Genomic DNA, 21,403 nt, shown 5'->3' with positions numbered 1-21,403 from the left:
CATGGAAATAACCTACAGGGAGACGTGAAGTGGCTCCCTCTATGGCCCCAACTCTCCGCATCTTCCAAGTGAGAACACCACCTCCTGCCGCAGCTCTCCTGGATGCTGGTGGGCTGAAGGGTCTCTGTGCCCCCGCCCCCCAGGGAGGGAGGTCTGCCCCTCCCTCCCCACACCTCAAGGGCCCATGGTGGCCCCTCTGTTGGTTCCAGCACCTATGAGCACAGGGACTTCGAAGGCCAGTGGATCTGGAATCAAGTCCAGACAGTTTCCTCGTTATTTAACTGTGTGAGTTCATTTACTGCCTGCCACCAACGTCCAGATTTCTCAGGACGACTGGTGAAGGGGTTATATTGTCCCTGTATTACAGATAGAAAGGAAACCGAGTCAGGATAGCTGAAGAAACTTGTCTAGTAAGCACAGCTGTGACCAGGCCCCCCCTGCCCGAACCCTGCCACCAGAGATGTCGGTCAGATACAGCAGGGACCACACTTAGCTCAGGGCTCCAGCAAAAGCCCTTAATGAGGTCCGTGTCATTAATCACAATCAAAGGCTCTGCTAATGGGGTCAAGCCCTCGGCTTATCTCTGCCTGTCCTTGGACTGTGTTGAGCACCAGCCCTTGCCACAGGGCCCTGATGAGGCCGTTGGGGTGGGGTATCGGAGGCCAAGATGGGATCTAATCGGGGTGCTCGTTAAGGGGTCATAGGGCACTCAATATCGCAGCCAGGAGGCGAGATGCCAGGGTGGGGTGGAGGGAAAGGAGCCGCTGGTGTTGGGCGACTGGTCGGACTTGCCATTTCCCATGCCGCCCGCTGTCTCGGAGCAGCCTGGGCCCTGGAGAGGGGTGGGGTGCCAGGTGGAGTTTGATCTCGAGGTCAGCAGGCAGGGGGAGCAGGGAGTTGGGCAGGCTCCAGCAGGGCAGCCCTGGAGGACTCCCTGGTGGGGGTAGGCCAGGGCTGAGAAGAGGAAGAGGTAGAGGAGGAGGGGAATGCCTGGCCTGTGACCTACCCCCAGGCCAAATCCCATGGCCCCTTTCTGCCTCTGACTGAGGCCTCCATTGATTTTGTTTTCATCCATTTCTTCTTCCTGCGAGTCCATCTCTTGCCTCTTTCTCAGGCTCCTTCAAGACCCATCCACTCATTCTCTAAGGCCCAGTCCCAACCTGGCTGTCCTCTCTTCCCTGTCACCACCCTGGTCTGAGCCGCCGCCAGTCCCTCACTTAGACTATCGCAATGGCCTCAGGACTGGCCTCCAGGGTCCACTCCGGCCTCACCCCTCTACCGTCCTCACAGTACCTGTCAGGACAGCTGTCTTACAACATGGTCTGATCAGCTCTCCTGCTCAAACCCTCAGGGTCCCGCCTCCCTTGCTCAGGTCAAGCGAGTCTGCTTGGTCCTTACGGTGCTCCAAAGCTGAGGGAGCTCTGACCTCTGCTCCTTGGTTATTCCATAGCCGGTGTCTCACACATCCCAGACCAGTGAACACAGGGAGGGGGTCCTGGGCCCCAGGTCACACAGCCTTTACAGCAGACCTGGGATGCAAACCCCGGCCATCTGGCTTCAGAGCCTGCGTGATACCCAGGGCACAGAAATAGCCCCGTGTGTGTGTCTCTGTACCTGCAGAGAAAACACTGTCTGAGTTTTACTGACAAGGACATGGAAGTCCTCAGAGGGGACAGCCCATGCCTGGGGTGGTGTGGCACATACAGGGGGCATGGGCTTCGAACTCCAAAGCTGGGTGCATCCTCCACACTGAGCCAGGCTCCGTGGCCAGGCTCCAGGGTGGTGGGAAGACTGCCGGAAGCCAATTCCAGCATGTCAGCAAGGGCTGAACCATCCAGAGTGGCAAGGGCATTTCCCCAAACCTGAAAAGGGATGATTGCTTGCTGCCAGACAGCTCAGGGCATCTTAATCTACATGTTATTGCCTCCTACTGGCCAAACACCTGAACAGCCGTAGGCTAATTCTCCCGAGTCTGACAATGGACTCTGTACCAAACCCTACCCTTTGAAGCTTATATCTCTACCTCGCCTTAGGACAAATTGTGTTAATAAAAAGCAAGGGGTCTTGAGATGAAAAACATATTAGTTCCTTTTAGCTAAGCTCCTCTGATCCCCAAATGCCCTTCAAAATTATACTTCGTCTCTGGACTCTTTATTAAGTTACACACAGCCCTTCTCCAGATTGCTGAACCCTTCTAGATGCCGGATCAAGACCCCCGGCATTAATCCATGACAGGAGAGCTGGAAGAGAATGGTCAGGAGGCAGCACCCCAACAGGAAGCGGCGGGGCCCAAGGCAAATGTGGCCCCTGCATCCGCCAACACGGGAGCCAGAGCCTCAGCACCATCTCCTCTGCCTTCAGCCCATCAGCTCCCAGGAAGAGATTTTAACAACTGGCGCAGGCGGCCTGGGTCCTGGGGACGGCTCACGAGGGTGACTTTGGGGCAGGCTGGCCAGCAGGGGGAGAGGCTCAGTGGGCACTGAGCCGAGGACTCGATGTCAGGACAGCAGCAGAGGTACCGTCTGCCCCGGCGTCTTGCAGAGACGCGGGCCAGTGAGGAGACGCGCTGGGCTGGCTGGCGGGCACCAGGGTGATACCCACTGGACACTCAGAGGGACTGGAGCCACCCGAAGGGGAGGAGGGCATATTTAGGGGCTTAAGAAACAGGTATTTAGGTAGGAAAATGTGGCGAGCCGGCACGGCCATGGCATGCTCAGCCCCACGTTGGGCACCTTATGTGCCGTGCCAGCTCAGCCAGGTTCGGTGAGCCTGAGGGGGCAGTGAAGGATGGAGAAAAGACGGACAAGAGAAGAAAGCTGGGTCTGGGTGGGACGCTGGCCTCTCTGATGGAGAGCTAGCGAGAGCGCCATGGACTACAAGCCGTGTCTTTTATAGCCAGATTCCACGAGGCAAAGTAAGGGTGCGGTCAAGGTGTTTACAACAGTCTTATGGGTTTCAATCCTACTCAGTTACATGCACCTGAACTCTATCAAGCCCACATCACTCAGGCATGTGGGGCCACATGTTCGGACCATAGGTTCAAGCTTACAACTACAGCTGGGACTTGCACGTGGCTGTGAGAGGACTGTGCCCTCTCATCAGTCCAAGGCTTGAACCCGTCCAAACACTAGCTGCTCCTCACAGGAAAACATTTTGATATTTGAATAACAGAAGCCATGAAAGGATGTAAGCATATTCAGTCAAACTTCCATTTCTTTGGCAATTTCTTCCTCCTATCATCTTGCTTATGGGTAACTGGATGCTTGAACCTTCTGATTCAATCATCTAATTTTCTTTACCGTTTTCTTTTTTCTCTTTTTTCTTTTGTTCTCCTCGCTGGAGAATTTTCTCACCTTTATTTTCCATCCCCTTCATTTCATCGCAGTGGCTGCCGCCATGTTCTTTTCAATGTCCAGCAGCTCTTTCTTACTCTCGAAATGTCCCCTTTTAAAAAGCGACGTTCCTGATCCAACCGTGTTCCGTCCTTTCATCTCCTTGAGGATTTGCATTTTAGGTTCGTTTGTTTTCTGCATTTTCAGTTTCCTCAGAGCTCCCTTTGTCTCTTTTGTCCCTCATGGTAGAAGCGTTTCTTGAGTGTCTGGTGTTGTCTCTTTTATCTTAAAAGTGGGAAAACTGCCTCCTGGGTGACCCGTGAGTTGGGTCAGAGCCAGGATGAGCAGAGGGAGTGGTGCATGCAGAAGGTGGGGGCCAACTCAGCCCAAACTCCTTCCCCCGCCCTCCCCCACTACCCTGGCTGGGGAGGCAGAGATGCTGATGAGACAAGGAGGCTCCAGGCTGGAGGCTGTTCTCAGCAAGGCCTTACTGAAGGGTGGCCGTGCCCCCGTGTGGGGGCTGTGGGCTGGGAGAGGAAGGCCTCTGAGGTCGACAGCCAGCCCTCCGGCCCTCTCCCAGCACACTGGGCCCCAAGCCTCGCTGATAAGTTGGTCTGCCAGAGAGCAGAGGAGGCAGGGCCAGTGCTTGCCCTGTAGTTATTGCCCTTGATAACCCCTGAGTTGGCAGAGGGCCAGTTGGCTGTACCCACTCTTGGACTGAGGCAAAGTTGTGGGCTTGCTGCCCTGGCACCTTCCCTGTCCCCAGGCACTTGTCCATGCACACAAACAGACTTTAACCCCAGGTGCCCCCGCCCCTTGCAATCTGCTGGCTAATCATGGCCTTGGGGACAGGAGGTGCTGGAGGGACTCTGATCCTGGTTCTGCATCCCCTGGGCCTCAGTCTTCCCATCTGTCCAATGGGTGGAGTTGGATGGAGAGGACCTCAGGTTTCCAGCTGTGGCCCCTGGGGAGTCGGTCAGGTCCTCCCCAGGGGCAGTCCGTCACCCTCATGTTTTGTCCCCAGGAAGAGGGGGGTCGCCCTCCCTGCTGACACAGTTGAGGAGCTGAAGAACATCATTGGCATGGACAAGCCACTCACCCTCCCGGGCTTCCTGGCCAAGTTCAACTACTACATGCCTGCCATCGCGTGAGTCCCCCACCCTCGGGCCCTGGTCAGTGTCCATCCTGTGCCCAGGACAGGCTGCCAGCCGCAGGCTGCCTGCCCCTCAGCCCTTGGGGTGGAGACCCCAGCTCTGCTGTTCACCATCATGTATACTTGCTTGACTATCTCCATGCCTTTGGGCTTTGGTTTTCCTTTCTGGAAAGTGGGTGTGATGGACTGACATTCAGTAGAGAAGTGACACAGTGTGGGGGTTAGGAACACAGATCCTCGTCTCGGTCTCATGACATGATGTTGGGCACATTCCCTCTGGGCCTCAGGCCCCTCATTCACACAGTGGCCTTGTGATCCCGTCCGTCTCCCAGGGCTGGAGTTTGGGCTGGACAAGGGCTGTCCTCGCACTCCCCCTCACGATGGAGCACCCGCCACCTTCACCGACAGGCACCGGTGCTTGTATGTCACGATGCATGCCTTCCATTTTCCTCCTAGCAGACTCTCATAGATGAACATAATGTTTGCACAGCTCACAGAACTAGACTTCCTGTAGTCGTCCGCTAGGTAAACTTACTCATTTCCAGAGCGGGGAATGAAGGCTCAGGGAAGTGAAGGGCTTGCCCAGGACCCCACAGCTGGCAGGGGATAAAGCCCAGAGTCTCGCCTCGGTGCCACCTTGAGCTTCCTGGCAAGAGGCAGAGCTTCCCAAGGCAGGCGAGAATCAGCTTTGCCAGTTGGTGCTGCAGCAACTCGGCACGGGGAGAGACGAGGGGGCTGGGGGCAGTCAGGAAGGGCTGCCTGGAGGAGGAAGTATGGACCTGGCCTTGGGATAGAGAGGGTGTGATATTGTCCAGAGGGCTAGGCCTGAGGAAAGGCTTGGAGGGTGGGCCAAGCACTGGCCGGTGGAGGATCAGCGAAGGTGTGTGAGGCAGAACAGAGGCACTGGCTGGGTAAGTGGCCAAACAGGTACAAGCAGGGAAGGAAGATGTGTGGTGAGGTGGCCGACTTCTTGCAGGAAGCCTTTGGGCTCAGCCTGGAAGGCACTGACTGCCCCCATCCTCGCCTCCGGTGAGCAGGCACATACCACCTCCCCGAGGTTCCTGCTGCCACCCCAGAACGTATGAGCAGGCCTGGGCACCTCCCCTGTGCCACCGAGGCAGCTCCTGTCTCCCTGGCCAGCTCCGTGAAGGCCCAGCCCACCCCGGCTGCTAGACGGCACCTCCTGCAGAGCTGCCTGGCTGTTTGGGGCCATGGCCCCCGAGACTCTGACTCTCCACCCCCTTGCAGCACACACAGGGGTCAGACGGAAGCCCTCAGCGCCTGCCACTCGCCGCTTGGCTCCGCCTCTCCAGCCACATTGGCTCCTGTGGCACCTTGGGCAGACCTCACCCCGGACCTCAGGTCCCCTGCCACTGCTGTTCCCTCTGCCTGGAACACTGTTCCTTAGATGCCCCGGCACTCACTTCCTCGCCTCCTTCACGTCTTTGCTCATGTCACTCTCTCAGTGAGGCCTTCCCTGATCAACTACTGAAAACTGCAGTCCCTCCCCATCACATTCCATGCCCCTGCCCCTGCTTTGTGTGTACCCATAAAACTTTCCACCGTCTCTCCTAGGATATATTTTATATCTTACTTCTTTCCTTCCCTGTCCTTCTTGCTAAGCTGTGGGCTCTGTGAGGGCAGGGATTTTGTCTACCTGGTTTGCTGTATCCCCTGCCCTCAGTGCAGTGTGGAAGGAGCCCCCAGCCATGGGGGAGATAAGGACCCTCCCAGGGCTGGCCCCGCCCCCTCCCCAGGACTGGCCCCGCCCCCAGGGATTTCCCACAGCAGCTGCCCATCCTCATCCTGGCTCTCCAAAGCGCAGGTCCTTCCATGACCCTCCCCTGGAAGCGGCCGCTCTCACAGTCTGCTTTCTAGTACCCGCTCCCTTTCATGCTTCCTGGTGGGAACTCCCGGCTAAGGCAGGTCCCCTGTCATCTGATCACACTCATCGTGGCCCTGGCAGGTTAGTTTGCGCCTTGCTTCTGGAGCCCACATTCAGAAATAACAGCTAAAACACTGAGCATTTGTCTGTCTGTTCCAAGCACTGGCTCAGGTGAGTTTTAACTCATTTGTCCTCACAATAACCCTTTGATGGATGTGCCAGAGAAGGTGACTAGCTGGGGTCACACAGCTGGTAGGTGTGAGAACCAGGGTTCCAGTCTGAGTCCCAGGTATCGCCCTCATCCCAGAGTTCCCTCCAGATTTGTCCATCTGTGTCCTTTTCTCTCTTCTTTAGAATATACTTTTACTGATTTCAGAGAGGAAAGGAGAGAGAAAGAGAGCTAGAAACATCAGTGATGAAAGGGAATCACTGATCGGCTGCCTCCTGCACACCCCACACTGGGGACTGAGCCCACAACCCGGGCATGTGCCCTGACCGGGAATCAATCCATGACCTCCTGGTTCATAGACTGACACTCAGCCCCTGAGCCACGCCAGCCGGGCTACAGAATTTATGTTTTTTGGCTGTTGGTCCCTTAGCAGGTTTCTGGTTGGCACCCCCTGTCTCCCATTCCGTAGCTCCTCTTTTCCCTGCTGAGTTTCCTCTGCAGGCAGCTTTCAGTGTGATGCAATCCCACTTGTCTATTTTTGCTCTGTGGCCTGTGTGTGTCCTTCTCTCTCATTTCTCTTCCCTGCTGGCCTACCTCCATCACTCAGCAAACATCGAGTGGCCACTCTGTCCTAGGCTCTGTCCTCGGCTGCGGGATCATAGCAGTGTCAAGACAGATGGAGGAGTCCTTGCCCATGGCGACGGCATTCTAGTAGGGGGACGGAAACTGGCTGACAAGCCATGGGAGACGTGTAATGTCGGTGGTAATAAGGGCCATGGAGAAAGGAAAGTTCAGGGGACGGGGTGGAGAATGCCAGGGGGCCGTTAAGATGAGGTGGGAGAGGCCTCTCTGAGGAGGTGAGATGGGGCTGGGGCCTGAGTGGAGAGGGGGAGCGAGCACAGGACGACGTGGTGAAAGGCCATGGAGGCTGGGAGCCGCAGACACGAAGGCCCAGATGTGGGAGCAAGCTGGTGGGGCGCAGGGGATTTCATCCCACACGACGGGAGCCCTTGGGTGTGGAGCAGAGGAGCACGTGCTCTGATCTGCAGAAGATCCGCTCTGCCTGCTGTGAGGAAAGGCACAGGGAGCATGGAGCCCAGTTAGACGCGGGTGAGGCCAGGTGAAGGGGGCGAGACCTGGCAGTTTGGACGCTGAGCTGACAGGACCGGCCGTGCTTCCAGGATCTTCTCCAGCGGAGGCCCAGGGCTTGGCACTGGAGGATAAGGATCGGGGCCAGAAGTGGGCCTGATCGGCCAAGGGTTGGGGCCAGTCTTGTTCCTGCAGCTCTGAAGGGACACTGGAGAGGGCTGTCCCTTCCCTTCCAGGGGCTGCCGGGAGGCCATCAAAAGGATTGCCTATGAGTTCGTTGAGATGAAGGCCAAGGAGGGCGTGGTGTACGTGGAGGTGCGTTACAGCCCACACCTGCTGGCCAACTACAAGGTGGAGCCGATGCCCTGGAACCAGCCCAAGTGAGTGACCACGCGGAGGGGCTGGGGCAGGGCGGCCCAACCTGGGGTCCGAGGGACACACTGTTGGGAGGCCCTGGCCCAACGAGACTTTGATCTTGCCCCTTCCCCACCCCCACCCCCCCCGACCTGGTCTGCGGCCTTGGAAAGAGGGGCTCAACTCTGTCCTGAGAGACAGGGTTCCCATCCCTCCCTGGGCTCATGCTTTAACTTTGGGAGAAAGCGTTTGGCATCTTGTCACCCTAATCCTAGACACAGACCTGCAGCCACTACTTATCCAGTCACCTCCAGGTCCTGCTCTGACCCCGTAACTGAAGCGAGTCTGGCTCATTCCTGCCCCTTGCCTGGACCCAGGGCTCTAGAAGTGCTATCACCCAGCCACCCTGCCCCTTCTAGCCATGACTCTGACACAAGTGAACAAGTGGGACTCAGACCGGGTGAGCTCAGCACTGCTCCCCATCTGGGGGCAGGGCTCTGAGTGTCTGAGCACCCCCGCCTCCAACCCCCCCCCCCACACACACACACACATCATCCAGGTCTGGAAGTGCCTGGCAGTTCTAAGGAAGCCGGAGGGGGGTGTACTGGGCTTGGGCCGGCTCCCTCAGTGTTATCCCTCCCCCCTCCTCTGACCCAGTCCCAGGGCTGTCCCCTCAGACCTTCCTTTGTCCCAGACCCATCCCTACTCCTCTCTCCACACAGAGGGGACATCACCCCAGATGAGGTGGTGTCCCTAGTGAACCAGGGCCTGCAGGAGGGAGAGCGAGACTTCGGGGTGAAGGTGCGGTCCATCCTCTGCTGCATGCGCCATGAGCCCAGTGAGTGTCACCTCGGCCCTGCCCTGGGCTGCGCATCTTACCAGCCCCAACCTCCCGGCCGGTGCTGGGACGGCACTGGTCTCCTCTGCGCCCCTGCCACCTGGTATCCCCTTGAGCCCAGCAGCTGCACCTTAGGGCTTCCTGAAGCCGTCAGAGTCCTCCTGGGCAGGCTCCAGGCGTCTAGCAGCAGACTTCTCTCCCTGGGGAAACCAGGCACACAGCCACCTGACCTGCAGGTGGTTCAAAACCAAGGAGTCTGAACAACAGAAAACAATCTAAGCCAGGCTCTGATCAGCCCATGGTTCGCCCTTGAGACCCTGTGGGCCAGGCCACAGGACCTGTGAGTAGGTCTGACCTCTGGGACCTGAGGGGTCTCCCTTGTGACTGACACTGATCAAACCTCCAGGAACTTCCAAGGTGCAGGGCCCCACTGTATGACCTTGGGCAAGTCCCCTCACCTCCCTGACCTCGGGCACACACTGTCCACCGAGCAATAGTGAGGACCACAGCAACGTTAACGCCAGCCTGCCAGGCCCACCGCACATAGCGACTTAGCTGTATTCCCTCCGGTCCCTGCAGCAGCCTGTGAGAACTGCCGCTGTTTATCCCATTTGACAGATGAGGAAACTGAGACAGAGAGGGACAGCCTCTTGCTCTTCAATCAGGAAGGCAGAAAGCTCTCATTTGGACCCAGGGCCACCTGGTTCCAAAGCCTGTGATTTTTCATTCATTTTAAAACGCTTAATGATGAGTTTGCCGGTTAAGAGTCCACAGTTCCTTAGCCATATGGTTAGTAATGCCGGCAGGTCATGTGTTAGATTTAAACGTTAAACTGTGTGGGCTCCCTCTCCTCGTCTAAGTGGGGATGAGCCCACCTTGAGGGCTGTTGTGGCGACAAAGGAGAGAACGGCCATTGGTCGTGTACTGAGCCCCGGCCCTGCCCTCAGTGCTACACACAGCATCTCGGCACCGCCTTGCAGTCGAGACCCTGTGCCATCGCGGGTGGTGTCCCTCTGAGAGGAGCAGTTTGCTGAGGCCATGTGGTTAGCTGTGGCCGTCAGGGTCTGAAGACGGGACCCCGGGCCTTCTGTCATGTGCTGGCCTCGGGTGGAGGGTGAGTGGGATGGGGAGCAAGCAGGCGCTCTGGAAGGATTGCTCCCTGGTGGCGGCTGTGACAGAGGCTGGGGGGCATCTCGCCCACAGGCTGGTCTGCCAAGGTGGTGGAGCTGTGTAAGAAGTACCAGCATCAGACCGTGGTGGGCATCGATCTGGCCGGGGATGAGACCATCACAGGCAGCAGCCTCTTCCCTGGACATGTGCAGGCCTACGAGGTGGGTCCCGGGGAAGGAAGGGGGAGACTGGCCCGGAGGCTCTGGGAGCAGCAGCTGGGCTCTGCCCACAGTAGGGAGACGTCACACGGACTCACACGGACTGTGCGGCACGAGGTCTCCTGGGTTCCCAAGCATCTTAGTTGGGCCTGCGGGCTCTGGGGTGTGAATTTGGTGTAAAGAAAAGACCCCACTTGCTGTTGGGCATCTTTCTGCCTGTGATTTGCTGTGACCTTGGGCGACACAGTCTCTTCGCTGGGCCTGTGTGGGGCAGACGGCTCAGCCTCCTGTGGAAGGAGTGAGGTGCAGGGTTGCGAGTGGGGCTCTGGACAGTCACTGCCCGGGTCCAGAGCCTGGCTTCCCACGTCCCAGCTGTCTGACCTTGGTCATGTTCCTTACTTTCCTGAGTCTGCGAGGCCCTCCCCGAGGCACCCACGACCTGGCTCTTGTCCTTCCAGGAGGCTGTGAGGAACGGCATTCACCGCACCGTCCATGCCGGGGAGGCTGGCTCTGCAGAGAGGGTGAAAGAGGTGAGGCAGCCGGCGGCTGCGGGCCCTCCCCCTGCGCCCGCCTCCCCTCACTGGACTCCCATCTGCTTCCCTGCAGGCTGTGGACAATCTCAAGACAGAGAGGGTGGGCCATGGCTACCACACCGTGGAGGATGAGGCCCTTTACAAAAGGCTGCTAGAGAACAACATGCACTTTGAGGTGCCTGGGGGTTGGGGGGTGCAGAGGTGGGGAGCCAGGAGGGGCCTGGGAGCCAAAGGAGTGGGCACTCAAGCTGCCAGGTGGTAGAGGAAGACTGGGATGGACAGCTCATGGGAGTCGGCAACAGGGAGGCCAGTGTGACCATGGCCGGAATAGGTGGCTCCAGGCCCTGGGCGTGGGGGTGTAGTCCGAGCGGCCTGGGATGTCTATGCCAGCCACACGCCTGCTTGCTCCTCCAGGTCTGCCCCTGGTCCAGCTACCTCACGGGCTCCTGGAACCCAGACACGGAGCATGCAGTCGTTCGGTGAGGCTCGCTCCCCTGGGGCTGGTTCAGTCTTGCACCAGGAGAGCTCAGGGTGGCAGAAATGCAGGGTCTGGGCACTGGCTGTGCTGGGTCTCCTGATACAAAATCTGTCTGAATCCTTGGGAAGCGGGTTTACCATCCTTGTCTTAAAAATGAGGACTCCAAAGCTCGATGTGCTGTAACCTGATTACCTAGCAGAGCTGGGGCCCTGTAGCCCATTGAGCTATGCCAGGATGTCCTGCTGCCCCATGGGAAACTGGCACTCGAGACCCTGCCTCTAAGGGGTCGGGAGGATGAGTGCCTCCTGCTCACGTGGGCTCTCTCGGCCCCCCTGGGCATCCCCACAAGCACCATCCTGAAGCTTCCCCGAGGCCTGTCCCATCCCACACCACTCCCACCCCACAGTCCACCCCACAGCCATGGCCCGTCTTCAGGCTGTCCTTTGACTAAGCCCTGGGGGTGGCATCAGGCCTTGGGAGGGCAAAGCCACCTGCCCTGACCCAGATGAGGACAGCAAGAACTCGGGGTGATCACGGGCAGGCCAGCACCGCTCTGTCTGCCAAGCTTCTGCGAAGGGAAGGAGTATGGGCCCCGATGTTGATCAAAGGGGGTGCTGAACTCAGCTTTGGGGAAGAGGACTGTGCACTTCCTGTGGCTCATCCGGGGAGGTTCTTGGAGGCACATGGGAAAAATTCAAGAGCCATTTACCCAGACGGGGTGGAAGGGAGAAGTGATAGCCTACAGAGATGGGGAGGAAGAGGGCCTGAGAGAGAACCCAGGAAGTGACAGTTATGGGACAGGCAGGAGGAAAGCCAACGTGTGGTGTCTGAGAACTCGAGGGAAAAGGTCCCACGAACAGTCAACAGTGTAGAATTCTGCACAGGTCAGGTGCAGTAAGAGCTGAAAGTCCACTGGACTTAAGGAGACTGTGGGCAGGGACCGTGCCGTGCCGTTCCTTGAGAAGCAGAGCCCAGGAGGATTGAGGACGCATAGGGTTAGGCTAGGGCTAGGGCACTGACAGCTCTCCCAGAACGTTGGCTGTGCAGGGTGGTAGCTGGAGGGGGGTGCTGTGTCTCCCCCCAACCCACCATTCTAGCTGGCCCCCTCTTCTGCCGTTGCCTGGCTCTGGCTTGATCAGATGGCTTGTCTTGGGTTCCTAGTTATGTGGCCTTGCACAAGTCACCCACGTTCTCTGAACTGGTTTCTTCCTCTGCCTAAGATCTTCCAGGTGTGTGTAAAGATGATGTGAGGCTCGAGGAGGGTGTCGGGTTGATATGCAGTGACTGTTCACAAGAGAGTAAAGGGAGGCTCTTCCCCCACATCTAGATTCAAAAGGGACCAGGCTAACTACTCGCTAAACACGGATGACCCGCTCATCTTCAAGTCTACCCTGGACACCGATTACCAGATGACCAAACAGAAGATGGGCTTTACCGAAGAGGAGTTTAAGAGACTGGTGAGTGGGTGTGGGCCCGGCCGGCCTTGACTCTGAGCCCCGGGACTGTGAGGCCTGCAGGGTCTGGAACCTCTGAGGAGGAGTGGGTTTACCTCAATAGGCCAAGCCAAGCCAGACCTAAAGTTAGATGCCTTCCACCGAGTGACGTATTGACCTGGGACCAGGTGTTTTATTCTTTGCTTGCCCTCAAAGATTCTGATGAAAGCCACCCACCCTCTCCCAAAAAATGTGGGGTCAGCTATAAAATTCTGCACTTTCAAGCCGTTCATAGATCCCAGGGTTGAGCTCTTGGTTTTAGATGGTACAATTTCCCAAACCTGTCTCTGCATGACTATCTCTTTGGTCCCCTACATCCCACCCTGCCTCTCAAAGTTTCTCCAACTTCGTTCTCACATTACTGTATCATGGAGTGCCACTTTAAAAAATTTTTTTTTAAATATATTTTTATTGATTTTAGAGAAGGAGAGGGAGAGAAACATCAGTGATATGCGAGAATCATTACTTGGTTGCCTCCTGCATGTCCCACACTGGGGATTGAGCCTACAACCTAGGCACGTGCCCTGACCAGGAATTGAACCATGACCTCCTGGTTCATAGGTTGATGCTCAACCGCTGAGCCACGTCAGCTGGGCTGGAGTGCCACTTTTGAGATCACAGAACCGCATGGTTTCTGCTCTGGCAGTGACTGACCTGGGACAAGTCCCTTCCTCTCCGAGCTTAATCAACCGCCCTCATTCAGTGAGGAGCGTGGACTATCACTAGATTTCCACAGCATCCCTTCCACACTCGCTGGTTCATGCTGTCTGCCATTCGGACTCTTCCAGAATATCAATGCGGCAAAGTCCAGTTTCCTCCCAGAAGATGAAAAGAGGGAGCTGCTGGACCTGCTCTATAAAGCCTACGGGATGTCGCCTGCAGCCTCTGCAGGTACGCTCCTGTCTGCGCTTCTGGGCCACGCACCTGCCTGGCTCGTTTAGCTTTCTGTGGGGCCCCCGGCGAGACGTCCTCTCTGGGTAGCACCAAGGACTTGTAATGGCGCCTGGGCACAGGGCCTAGCTGGGGCAGCCTTTCACCACCCGGCCTACGTTCTGTGTAATGCTGTCCTGAGGCTGGCCTGAGGGGGAGACTTTGTGAAGGTCTTAGCTGTTCTGCTCCTTCCTGTGTGGCCTTGGCAAGGCGTTTTCTGGCTCTAAGTCTCCACAGGGGACTCCTGTGGCTCTAATGCTCTGTGATTCTTTATGCCCTGGGTACTGGGACTTGCCTAATCTTTCTGCTTCTCTGACCCGGCCAGTAGGGCAGCAACCATGAAGGCATCACGGCCACTGCTCCGAGCCGCGCCCTGTGGATGGAGATTTCATAGCTCTGGGCGGTCAAGCGACACCCACCTTTACTTCCCTGGGAAGACCATGATTTCCATAGTCAGCTACTGATGCTACTGGAAGCCTGTGTGCCCCTGCTGTGCCCACACACAGCGTGGCATGGTCAACTCCCTCCTCTGGTGATGAAACCCTCCTCCTCTGGTGATTTATGCTGAAAAGCTGGTGCTCAATAAAGAAGCCAACGGCTGGTGTCGTGCAGCACGTGATGCCTGGTCTTGGGCAGGACGACTGGGTGGGGTGAGAGAAAGGAGCATGTAGGGCAGCTTGCCCAGTGGCAGGGCCCAAGAGCCCAGCGGGGGCTGTGACTGGGAAGCCAGAGCTCCCATGCTGGGGGGAGGGGCCCACACCTGCCCTCCCGAAGCAGCCAGGCTTCTCTCGAGGAGTTGTCTGCTTACAGGCTCCCTGAACTCTCAGCCCCTCCTGTTCTAGGTTTTAAGGGAAAACCTTCCCTTTGGGCTCCTGAAGCTGGACGGGTGAGAGGGCGAGGGAAGAAGATTCCTCGGCCACCAGCATCTGCTCAGTGTTTTCTTTCTGTGGGAGCTGGGGCAGCAACGGATCGTAGCCAATGTGGACGTGGCCTCGCTCCCGCTTGTGCTGTTTAACGGAGAAATAATCATCGTAAACCAGCCACACAAATCACCAGCATTTATTTCCTGGGTCCCGGGTGTTGTTCATCTTGGTAGAAAGGAAGGACAGAGTTGATCAGAGCACAGAAATCCCTTCCCTAAAACTGGATCTGTAAAGCTCCAGGAGGGAACCGCAGACGCGTGGAATTTGGATTAAAACGGCTTTCACAAAAAAGTGGATTGATTGTCAGCTCCTTCCCTCTCTGCTGAAAAAGGTTTACAATTTTTTTAAAAAGGGATCAGATCAGAAGGTCTTGACCTGGACGGTTGGTTTTGGAGAAGAAGGGGCAGAACTGGGACATGGTCGCTGCCCAGGTCGCCTAGGAGAGGAGCTGCCTTGGGTGGGCTGCTCACCCAGGTGAGCAGAACCCAGCCCTTGAGTCTCAGTGCCCCACGAAAAATAACATCCTGTGGTCAGAGTGTCTTAAAAGTGTACCTGGGCACGATGAGGAGGTGGTAGCGTGGAGCCTGTGGGTGTGGGCAGAGGGCCTGCCCGGGGGAGGGCCTCTGGGGGCGCCTCAGTCTGACCTTGCTTGCCTGGAACACGGGGCGCAGAAGAGGCTGCCGGGCCAGCGCCAGGACTCCCTGCCCAGGTGGGGACAGCAGGTCTCTCTTCCAGCCTCCTTGGGCAAGGTCAGACTCAAGATGAGGTGGTCCCGTCACTGCTCTCAGGCTGGTTGCTAGCCTCCTTGTCTGAGGCACCTGCCTCCGCCTGTCCTTCTGGAGAGAAGGGGAAGAGGAACATATACACAAACGTAAAGCACAGGTGACAGGGAGGACCCGGCCAAAACGGTAACAGTGGATGAGCCCTGGGTGCAGGATAGGAGCTGGCTGAGAGGTGGGGGCAGCCAAAGGGAACTGGAGCCTTGTCTCTAACATTTCAGTGCTTACAAAGAAAATGCCCGTGACATTACTAGCATCATCACATCAATCAAAGGCCAGGATCATGGATGGGTGCTAAAAGCCACCGGCGAAGGGCTGTGCAGGTTCTCTAGGAGGAGAGGGCAAATGGGAGGTCCCAGCAAGTAACAGGTGCTCAGCGAATGGTAGTTCTCAGAAGACAGAAAAGGGCATGAGGAAAAGGCATCAGACTAGGCCAGCTCAGGAGAGTGCCAGGGGATGGCCTGCATCAGGGTTAGGGCTGGAGCCTATGACTGTTCCGTTCTGCGGTGTCCTCACCAGACCAGCCGAACCTCCCTCTCTGGCCTCTGTCTTTGCATCCTCGGGCTAAGCCTTTCCCATGACAGAACCACCACCCTGTGCCGAGCTCCAGGCAACCCACCCAGCAGCCTGGGGTGTGATTCGGGGCCTGATACCATGAGAAACAGGCTCAGAGAGGTGAACTGATTTGCCTGAGATCAGCGATGGAGGGAGCCAGTGTCCCTTCCAGGAAATTCACCTCCTGCCAAAGCATCACTGGGGTTTGTAAAGGCCTGGCGCCATCCACACTGCCTCACTGTGCCCTTGCAGGAGTCTTGGGAAGCAGGTGTTAGTAGGAGCAAGTGGTACAGGCAGAATGTGGGCATCTGTCTCTCTGCCAGGCTACCTCCTATCCTGGTGGTGCTCATAGCAAAGGCTTGGTCCTGGAGGGCCCTTCTGCCCTCTCCAGAGGCCTGACAATTTAGATGGCACTTTGGGCAAATTTCCCAGCTTGCGATGCCTTATTTGGCCCTGAGCCTCCTGCCCCAGCAGGTAGAAAGCATCTTGTTAGATCCCATAGTAATCTCTGCTCTGCCATTTCCTTGCTGTGGAATCATGAACAACATTTCATCTCTCTGGGCCTCTGCTTCCTGATCATAAAGTGAGGATGATGACACCTCTCTCTGTCATGAAGGGGAGTGCTGGGCCTGCACGTGACCATTTGACACAGGGGAATGTCTCAGCCAATGGCAATGCTTCCTCTGTGCCAGTCCCGGCTCTCCTGGTACGTTCCGCTCCAACCAGCACCCTCGGGACTTCTGGGGCCCATCTCAGCACCATTTGAAGATGCCAGGCAGTGTACTCGTTTCCTCAGGCCTTGTCTGTTGTTTCTCATTGTAAGGCCAAGGAAGGAAAGGTTTGTGCTCCTCACGTAAGGAAATTCCAGGGAAGACAGGTCTGCACACAGCCTGCTGTGCACCCATCTCCTGGAAGCTTTAAGCAAACATCTGAGCAGCGGGATCAGATCCTCGGATTGCTACTCCCTCGGTAAGTGCCGGACAGCATGGAGGGCCTGCCTGCGTAACCGGCTCCGAGCAGGGCTCCTCGGCCAGTCTGGCCTGCACTCCACCCTGAGCGCTTCACTTCCTTGAAGTGAGCACTATTCCTCTCTCAGGTCCTTTTTAATGCCAGTCACCCTGGAAGGAAAAGGCGCCCGCTGGGCGACACTTCAGAGAGTTTGGATTGGCTGGGGAAACAGGTTGTAGAAGGGCCTGGGCCCATGACGAGTGGCTGCAACTGCGGAGGTAGAGGGAGACTGAAACAGCTCACCAGAGCTGAGGATACAGAAGCCCTGGCAGCATGCCCGGGCGGCAGCTGGTCAAGAGCTAGACAGTGAACAGCCACTGACTAGGCGCCTCCACCATGTTCCAAATGTGCCAGGCACCGAGGGCACAAGACAAAGATCTGTGTGGGAGAAGCTCACAGCCTGGAGAAGGGGCACTGCTGCGCGCGATTAGAGGCAGAGAGAGGATGTGCCTTCCCCGGCCTCAGAGGGGGTGCGGTCAGGGCAGCTGGGTTTCTGAGAAAGAGGAGAAAAGCCAGGGCAGGGGAAGGCAGGGAGGACTGGACAGGGGAAGAATGGTGTTCAGCCCATAAGGGGCTTTTAAGAAACAGTACGTTCCTCTGGCTGGACCAGAAGCACCAAGGGAGAAGGATGAGCTGAGGTGAGCAGGGTGACGGGTGGAGCTCGTGCCTGGGTAGGGAGTGTGGGCCACATAAGGGGGGGCTGACAGAACAGAGAAGGGATGTGGGTGCTGGGGGAAACCAGGTTCTCATTCTGTGAACTTGCTGGTGACCCTGAGCAAGCTACCCACTTCTCTGCACACATTTGTCCAGATTAAATAACATGGCAGGTTGGTCCAGGCCCCCACAAAGTCTTCTCTGTTCTGTACTCACAGGGGAAGGAGGAGGGGAGAAGGGAGGGAGATGGTGGGGAAGAGCCTCACAGAGGGGATAGCAGATGCGGTTTCCTCCACTTATTCACTCAGCCTGTGGTTGCCAAACACCTGCTCTTGCCAGCGGAACAGAGGCCCTTGCTCTCCTGGAGCTCATATTTAAACCCAGGAGACCTGTCAGAGTGCTGAGGAGTCATGTGACCAGGGAGGGCCAATGAGAGCTGTCAGAAAGCCCCTTTGAGCACCTGGTATCTGAGCTTGGGCATGAGGTGGCAGCCACAGGGCTGGGTGGTGGCTGTCTAGCAGCGGAAACAGGGAGACGTGCAAAAGTGCTGGAGGGTTCTGACCTGCCCCCTCCAGTGCCAGCTCGCCCATGTCTCCAGCCAGCTTCCTCACGCTCACGGCCTCCGAGTCTCCCTGGATGTCAGGGACTGCATTCCGACGGCCTGTCCGGTCACAGGAGATGAAGTCCGAGTAGGAGGAGGACTCGACCTCCATCATGCCTGTCGCATTGTTCTTCAGGCCTGTGGGGACAAGGGCAGGAGGGCAGTGAGTCCGGGTGCATCTGCAGGGAGACACAGCTCGGGTCTCCAACACCAATGTCTTGACAAAAACGTAGTTTGTAGGGTGAATCAACAGGACCTGGTGTTTGATTGATGGGGAGAGAGCTTTCTGAGATGAGAAAGTAGGTGGATGAAGTGTGGTTTCCTGAGAGGAGGAGTCCTTTGGGGAGTGACGGCGGGTGATTCAGAGTCCTGTTTGACCGTATTAACTCTGAGATGCTTCGAGCCCTTTAAGGGGAAAGGCAGAGTAGGTCAAGGAGAGATGGGTATGGCATGGGGAGGAAAGGTAGGAGATCAGAAGTTAAGGCCACAGAGATGGTGGCTAACCCCCTGTGGTTAGTTATGTAGCCTAGAGAGAGAGGAGAACCATACATAAAAAGAGCCATATACATTGGGAAAATTATGTGGGGATCATACTACATATTGTATTTTATAGCCTACTCTTTGGAACATGTCACTGTACCATGATTTGATCTGTCCCCTAGAGAAGAACATGGAGGTACTTTCCAATTTCACACCATTCAGACACTACTAGGTCTTTATGTAAATCCTGAGAGTTTATTCCTAGAATTGCTGAGCTACATGGAAGGATGAAATAATTTTAAAACATTGCTTTGACACATTTCCAAGTTGCCTTCCCGAACGTACAGTGGGACAGTTAGGGGTGCCAACTGTCCGTGCAGTCAATAATCCACATATAACTTAAGTCAGCCTCTGCATAGTCAGATTCCCAGCTGCCAGCTGACCCTGAACAATGCAGGTCTGAAATGTGTGGGTCAATTGAAAAAAATCGGCGTGTAAATGGACCCACACAGTTCAAACCCACACTGTTCAAGAATCAACTGGTAATGACAAAAACAATGAGGGGGAAAAACTTATAAATTCATTACTGTTCCTATTTATATTCCCACAAGCAGCACATTAGATTGTCCACTTATCTGCACCCTTACCAACAAGTATCGCTATCATGTGAAAAATGCCCATGTTCTGTAGGGTGAAGGTGTTTACCGCATGTGGTCAGTAATGGCGAACCTTGGGGGCCACCTGAATGTGCAGCAGGAAGCTAGCATTACATGACTTATAAAGTATTCATAAAAAGAAACGCACCAGATGGACCAGTACTGACATAACAGTTTATCTCAGAACCCTTGCTAACTGCAAAATGGAGGTTGCAAAACAACACCTAAAATAAAACCCAGTTTCTGTGGGGAAAGATAGCAGATACGAGCAGAAAAAAAAACACAAACCAAAAAACGTGTCGTGTGATTCTTTGGGACTAAGGGGAACTTCCTCATCTAAGACAATATTTGTGTAAAGGGAGAAGCTTTTATCAGTTCAAGTTATTGTGTAATGATTTCAGAAGGTAAGTGGTGTTGGCAGATGTGCCCCAAAGTGCCCAGGGTCAGGCTCGGTAAGTGCTCTGGGGAATGTGTGTGTGAGAGACAGAAGGCGAATGAAGATAAAGGGAGGAGGACAGAGGGATGGAGAGAGGAGGGCTGCCCAGAACCACATCACAATACCCAGTTCAGAAGGGACACCTGCATAAACCGGGGCACTCGAAGTTTAGGCATGGGAGACAAGGAGGTGTCCAGTAGTAGGAGAAAGAGAGTGACCCTGTGCGGTGAACCTGGTTCTGCCTGTTACCCCATCTGTTAAAGGCGGGGCTGCGTTCTGTCTAAGGTAATCCCCCCAAGCTCCAGCAGAGGGCGCGCCCACCCTGGCCTTGGCTGCCTAGAGAGAGAGATTGCCCCAGTAGTGCTTTGGCTCCTCAGCAAGAAACAAACAAGGAAAACCTCTCCGAAGTCCCAGGGGTGGTTCCTTCTGCAGGTCACAAGTTTCAGTCCTGCACTCTCCCTCTGGGTAAACTGCCCAAAGCTTCACAACAGGGGAATGGCCTGTTGCACAGCAGTAATAACAGAATGAAGATGGTAATTCTAACAATAAGTAAAGGTAATATTTACCCAGTCCTTCTGTTTCCCATACCTCACTTAACTGTCCCAACAGCTCCCTGAGGTCAGTGAGGTAAATGTATAGCCACGACTCGGAAAGATCCCAGTTGGGCCCCTCTAGCTCGTAGGCCCAGCCTCTTCCTCCACGACATGCCTGATGCCTACAGGAAGGAACAGACCTGTGCAGCCACACCATCTCCCCACGCCTTGCAGTCTGAGCTCGGCCCTCCAACTAGAGTGCTGGCTCCCGGATAGTAAGGATTTGGATTTGGATTTTCACCGCGCCAGACTGAAAAGCCTCATCCTGGCTGCTCCATCCTCGGATTCTCGACCAGCACAAAGCTGACATTCAATAATACTCCTCAAATTAAATGTGAACCGTCTGTCTGCCTTCCCACTACCCTCTTTTCCTATCTGTGGGGATGGGATGATAAAGCCACTCCTCCGGACTATGGCGAAAGGCTCTGTCCACTGTAGGCGGCTGTGCTGACATTCTTGCCTGGTACCGCTAGGAACCGACACTGGGACGGAGGTACAGGCTCCAGCTAAAAGGAACAGACCCCCTGGGCTCCAGCTGCCGCCTCTGCCTGGCTGACCGGTGCAGGAAGCTGACCCTCCTGGCTGGAGAGGGAAGTGTGCCAAGGTCAAAGCCCAGTCCTGGAAACACCACCCAAGCCGACAAGCTCTGGCTGCCCCACTGCATCCCCTGGGAACAGCGGCTCCAAAGATGGGTCTGGGCTTTGTGTCGGGGGGCTCTCTGACCCGCAGTGCAAGCACACTGTTTTGTTTCTCTTCAACATTTGTATTCTTCCCTCACTCTGTTCTTCAAAGTCAGCAGCAAATGTGGAAGTAAAGAATCCTCTGAGTTGGTCATTCTCAGGCTGTTCATAGGAGTGTAAACTGTCAGGACTTCTCGGGGAGTGACTTGACAAAAGGCATCAAGAAATCTCGACTTGGCGGAGCCCTCTACCTAGTGTTCTCGAGCTTTATAGGGGAGAACCAAGATGGCGGCATAGGTTAACGCCGGAGTTTGCCGCCTCGAACCAAGCATCGTCTCGTGTCCTCCTAGAGATACTCTGCCATCCACACGTTCCTTCACTCCACCCCTCCCTTCCTTCCTTCCTTTTTCCTTACTTAAAACAGAAAATTGTTTTCCATTGTTTTTTTCATTTGCG

General features: G+C 56.0%; 2 protein-coding genes across 5 annotated transcripts in view; one reads left to right on the top strand and one right to left on the bottom strand.

The window, feature by feature from the left end:
• The window catches only part of ADA (adenosine deaminase), a 25,544-nt gene extending 11,348 nt beyond the window's left edge, over window positions 1–14,196 (top strand). Inside the window, exons 3-12 of one of the 3 annotated variants that reach the window (XM_015563935.1) lie at window positions 4,357–4,479; window positions 7,865–8,008; window positions 8,705–8,820; window positions 10,024–10,151; window positions 10,607–10,678; window positions 10,755–10,856; window positions 11,096–11,160; window positions 12,487–12,616; window positions 13,441–13,543; window positions 13,911–14,196. In XM_015563935.1, the coding sequence (XP_015419421.1) occupies window positions 4,357–4,479; window positions 7,865–8,008; window positions 8,705–8,820; window positions 10,024–10,151; window positions 10,607–10,678; window positions 10,755–10,856; window positions 11,096–11,160; window positions 12,487–12,616; window positions 13,441–13,543; window positions 13,911–13,924 (997 nt within the window). In that variant the 3' untranslated portion in view covers window positions 13,925–14,196. Of the gene's footprint in view, window positions 1–4,356; window positions 4,480–7,864; window positions 8,009–8,704; window positions 8,821–10,023; window positions 10,152–10,606; window positions 10,679–10,754; window positions 10,857–11,095; window positions 11,161–12,486; window positions 12,617–13,440; window positions 13,544–13,907 lie in introns of all 3 variants that reach the window. The other 2 variants (XM_015563934.1, XM_015563936.1) reach the window with 2 other exon arrangements.
• A 427-nt stretch (window positions 14,197–14,623) lies between these two features.
• The window catches only part of PKIG (protein kinase (cAMP-dependent, catalytic) inhibitor gamma), a 64,421-nt gene continuing 57,641 nt past the window's right edge, over window positions 14,624–21,403 (bottom strand). For both annotated transcript variants that reach the window (XM_006763776.2, XM_006763777.2), the window contains exons 3-4: window positions 18,064–18,240; window positions 14,624–15,341 (exon numbers count right to left, since the gene is read on the bottom strand). In XM_006763776.2, coding sequence (XP_006763839.1) covers window positions 15,262–15,341; window positions 18,064–18,217 — 234 coding nt within the window. In that variant the 5' untranslated portion in view covers window positions 18,218–18,240 and the 3' untranslated portion in view covers window positions 14,624–15,261. The remainder of the gene's footprint in view (window positions 15,342–18,063; window positions 18,241–21,403) is intronic.

The sequence above is a fragment of the Myotis davidii genome, unplaced genomic scaffold (genome assembly GCF_000327345.1).
Source record: "Myotis davidii unplaced genomic scaffold, ASM32734v1 scaffold199, whole genome shotgun sequence".
In the NCBI taxonomy this organism is placed as follows: Eukaryota; Metazoa; Chordata; class Mammalia; order Chiroptera; family Vespertilionidae; genus Myotis; species Myotis davidii.
This window is presented reverse-complemented; position numbering and strand designations above follow the sequence as displayed.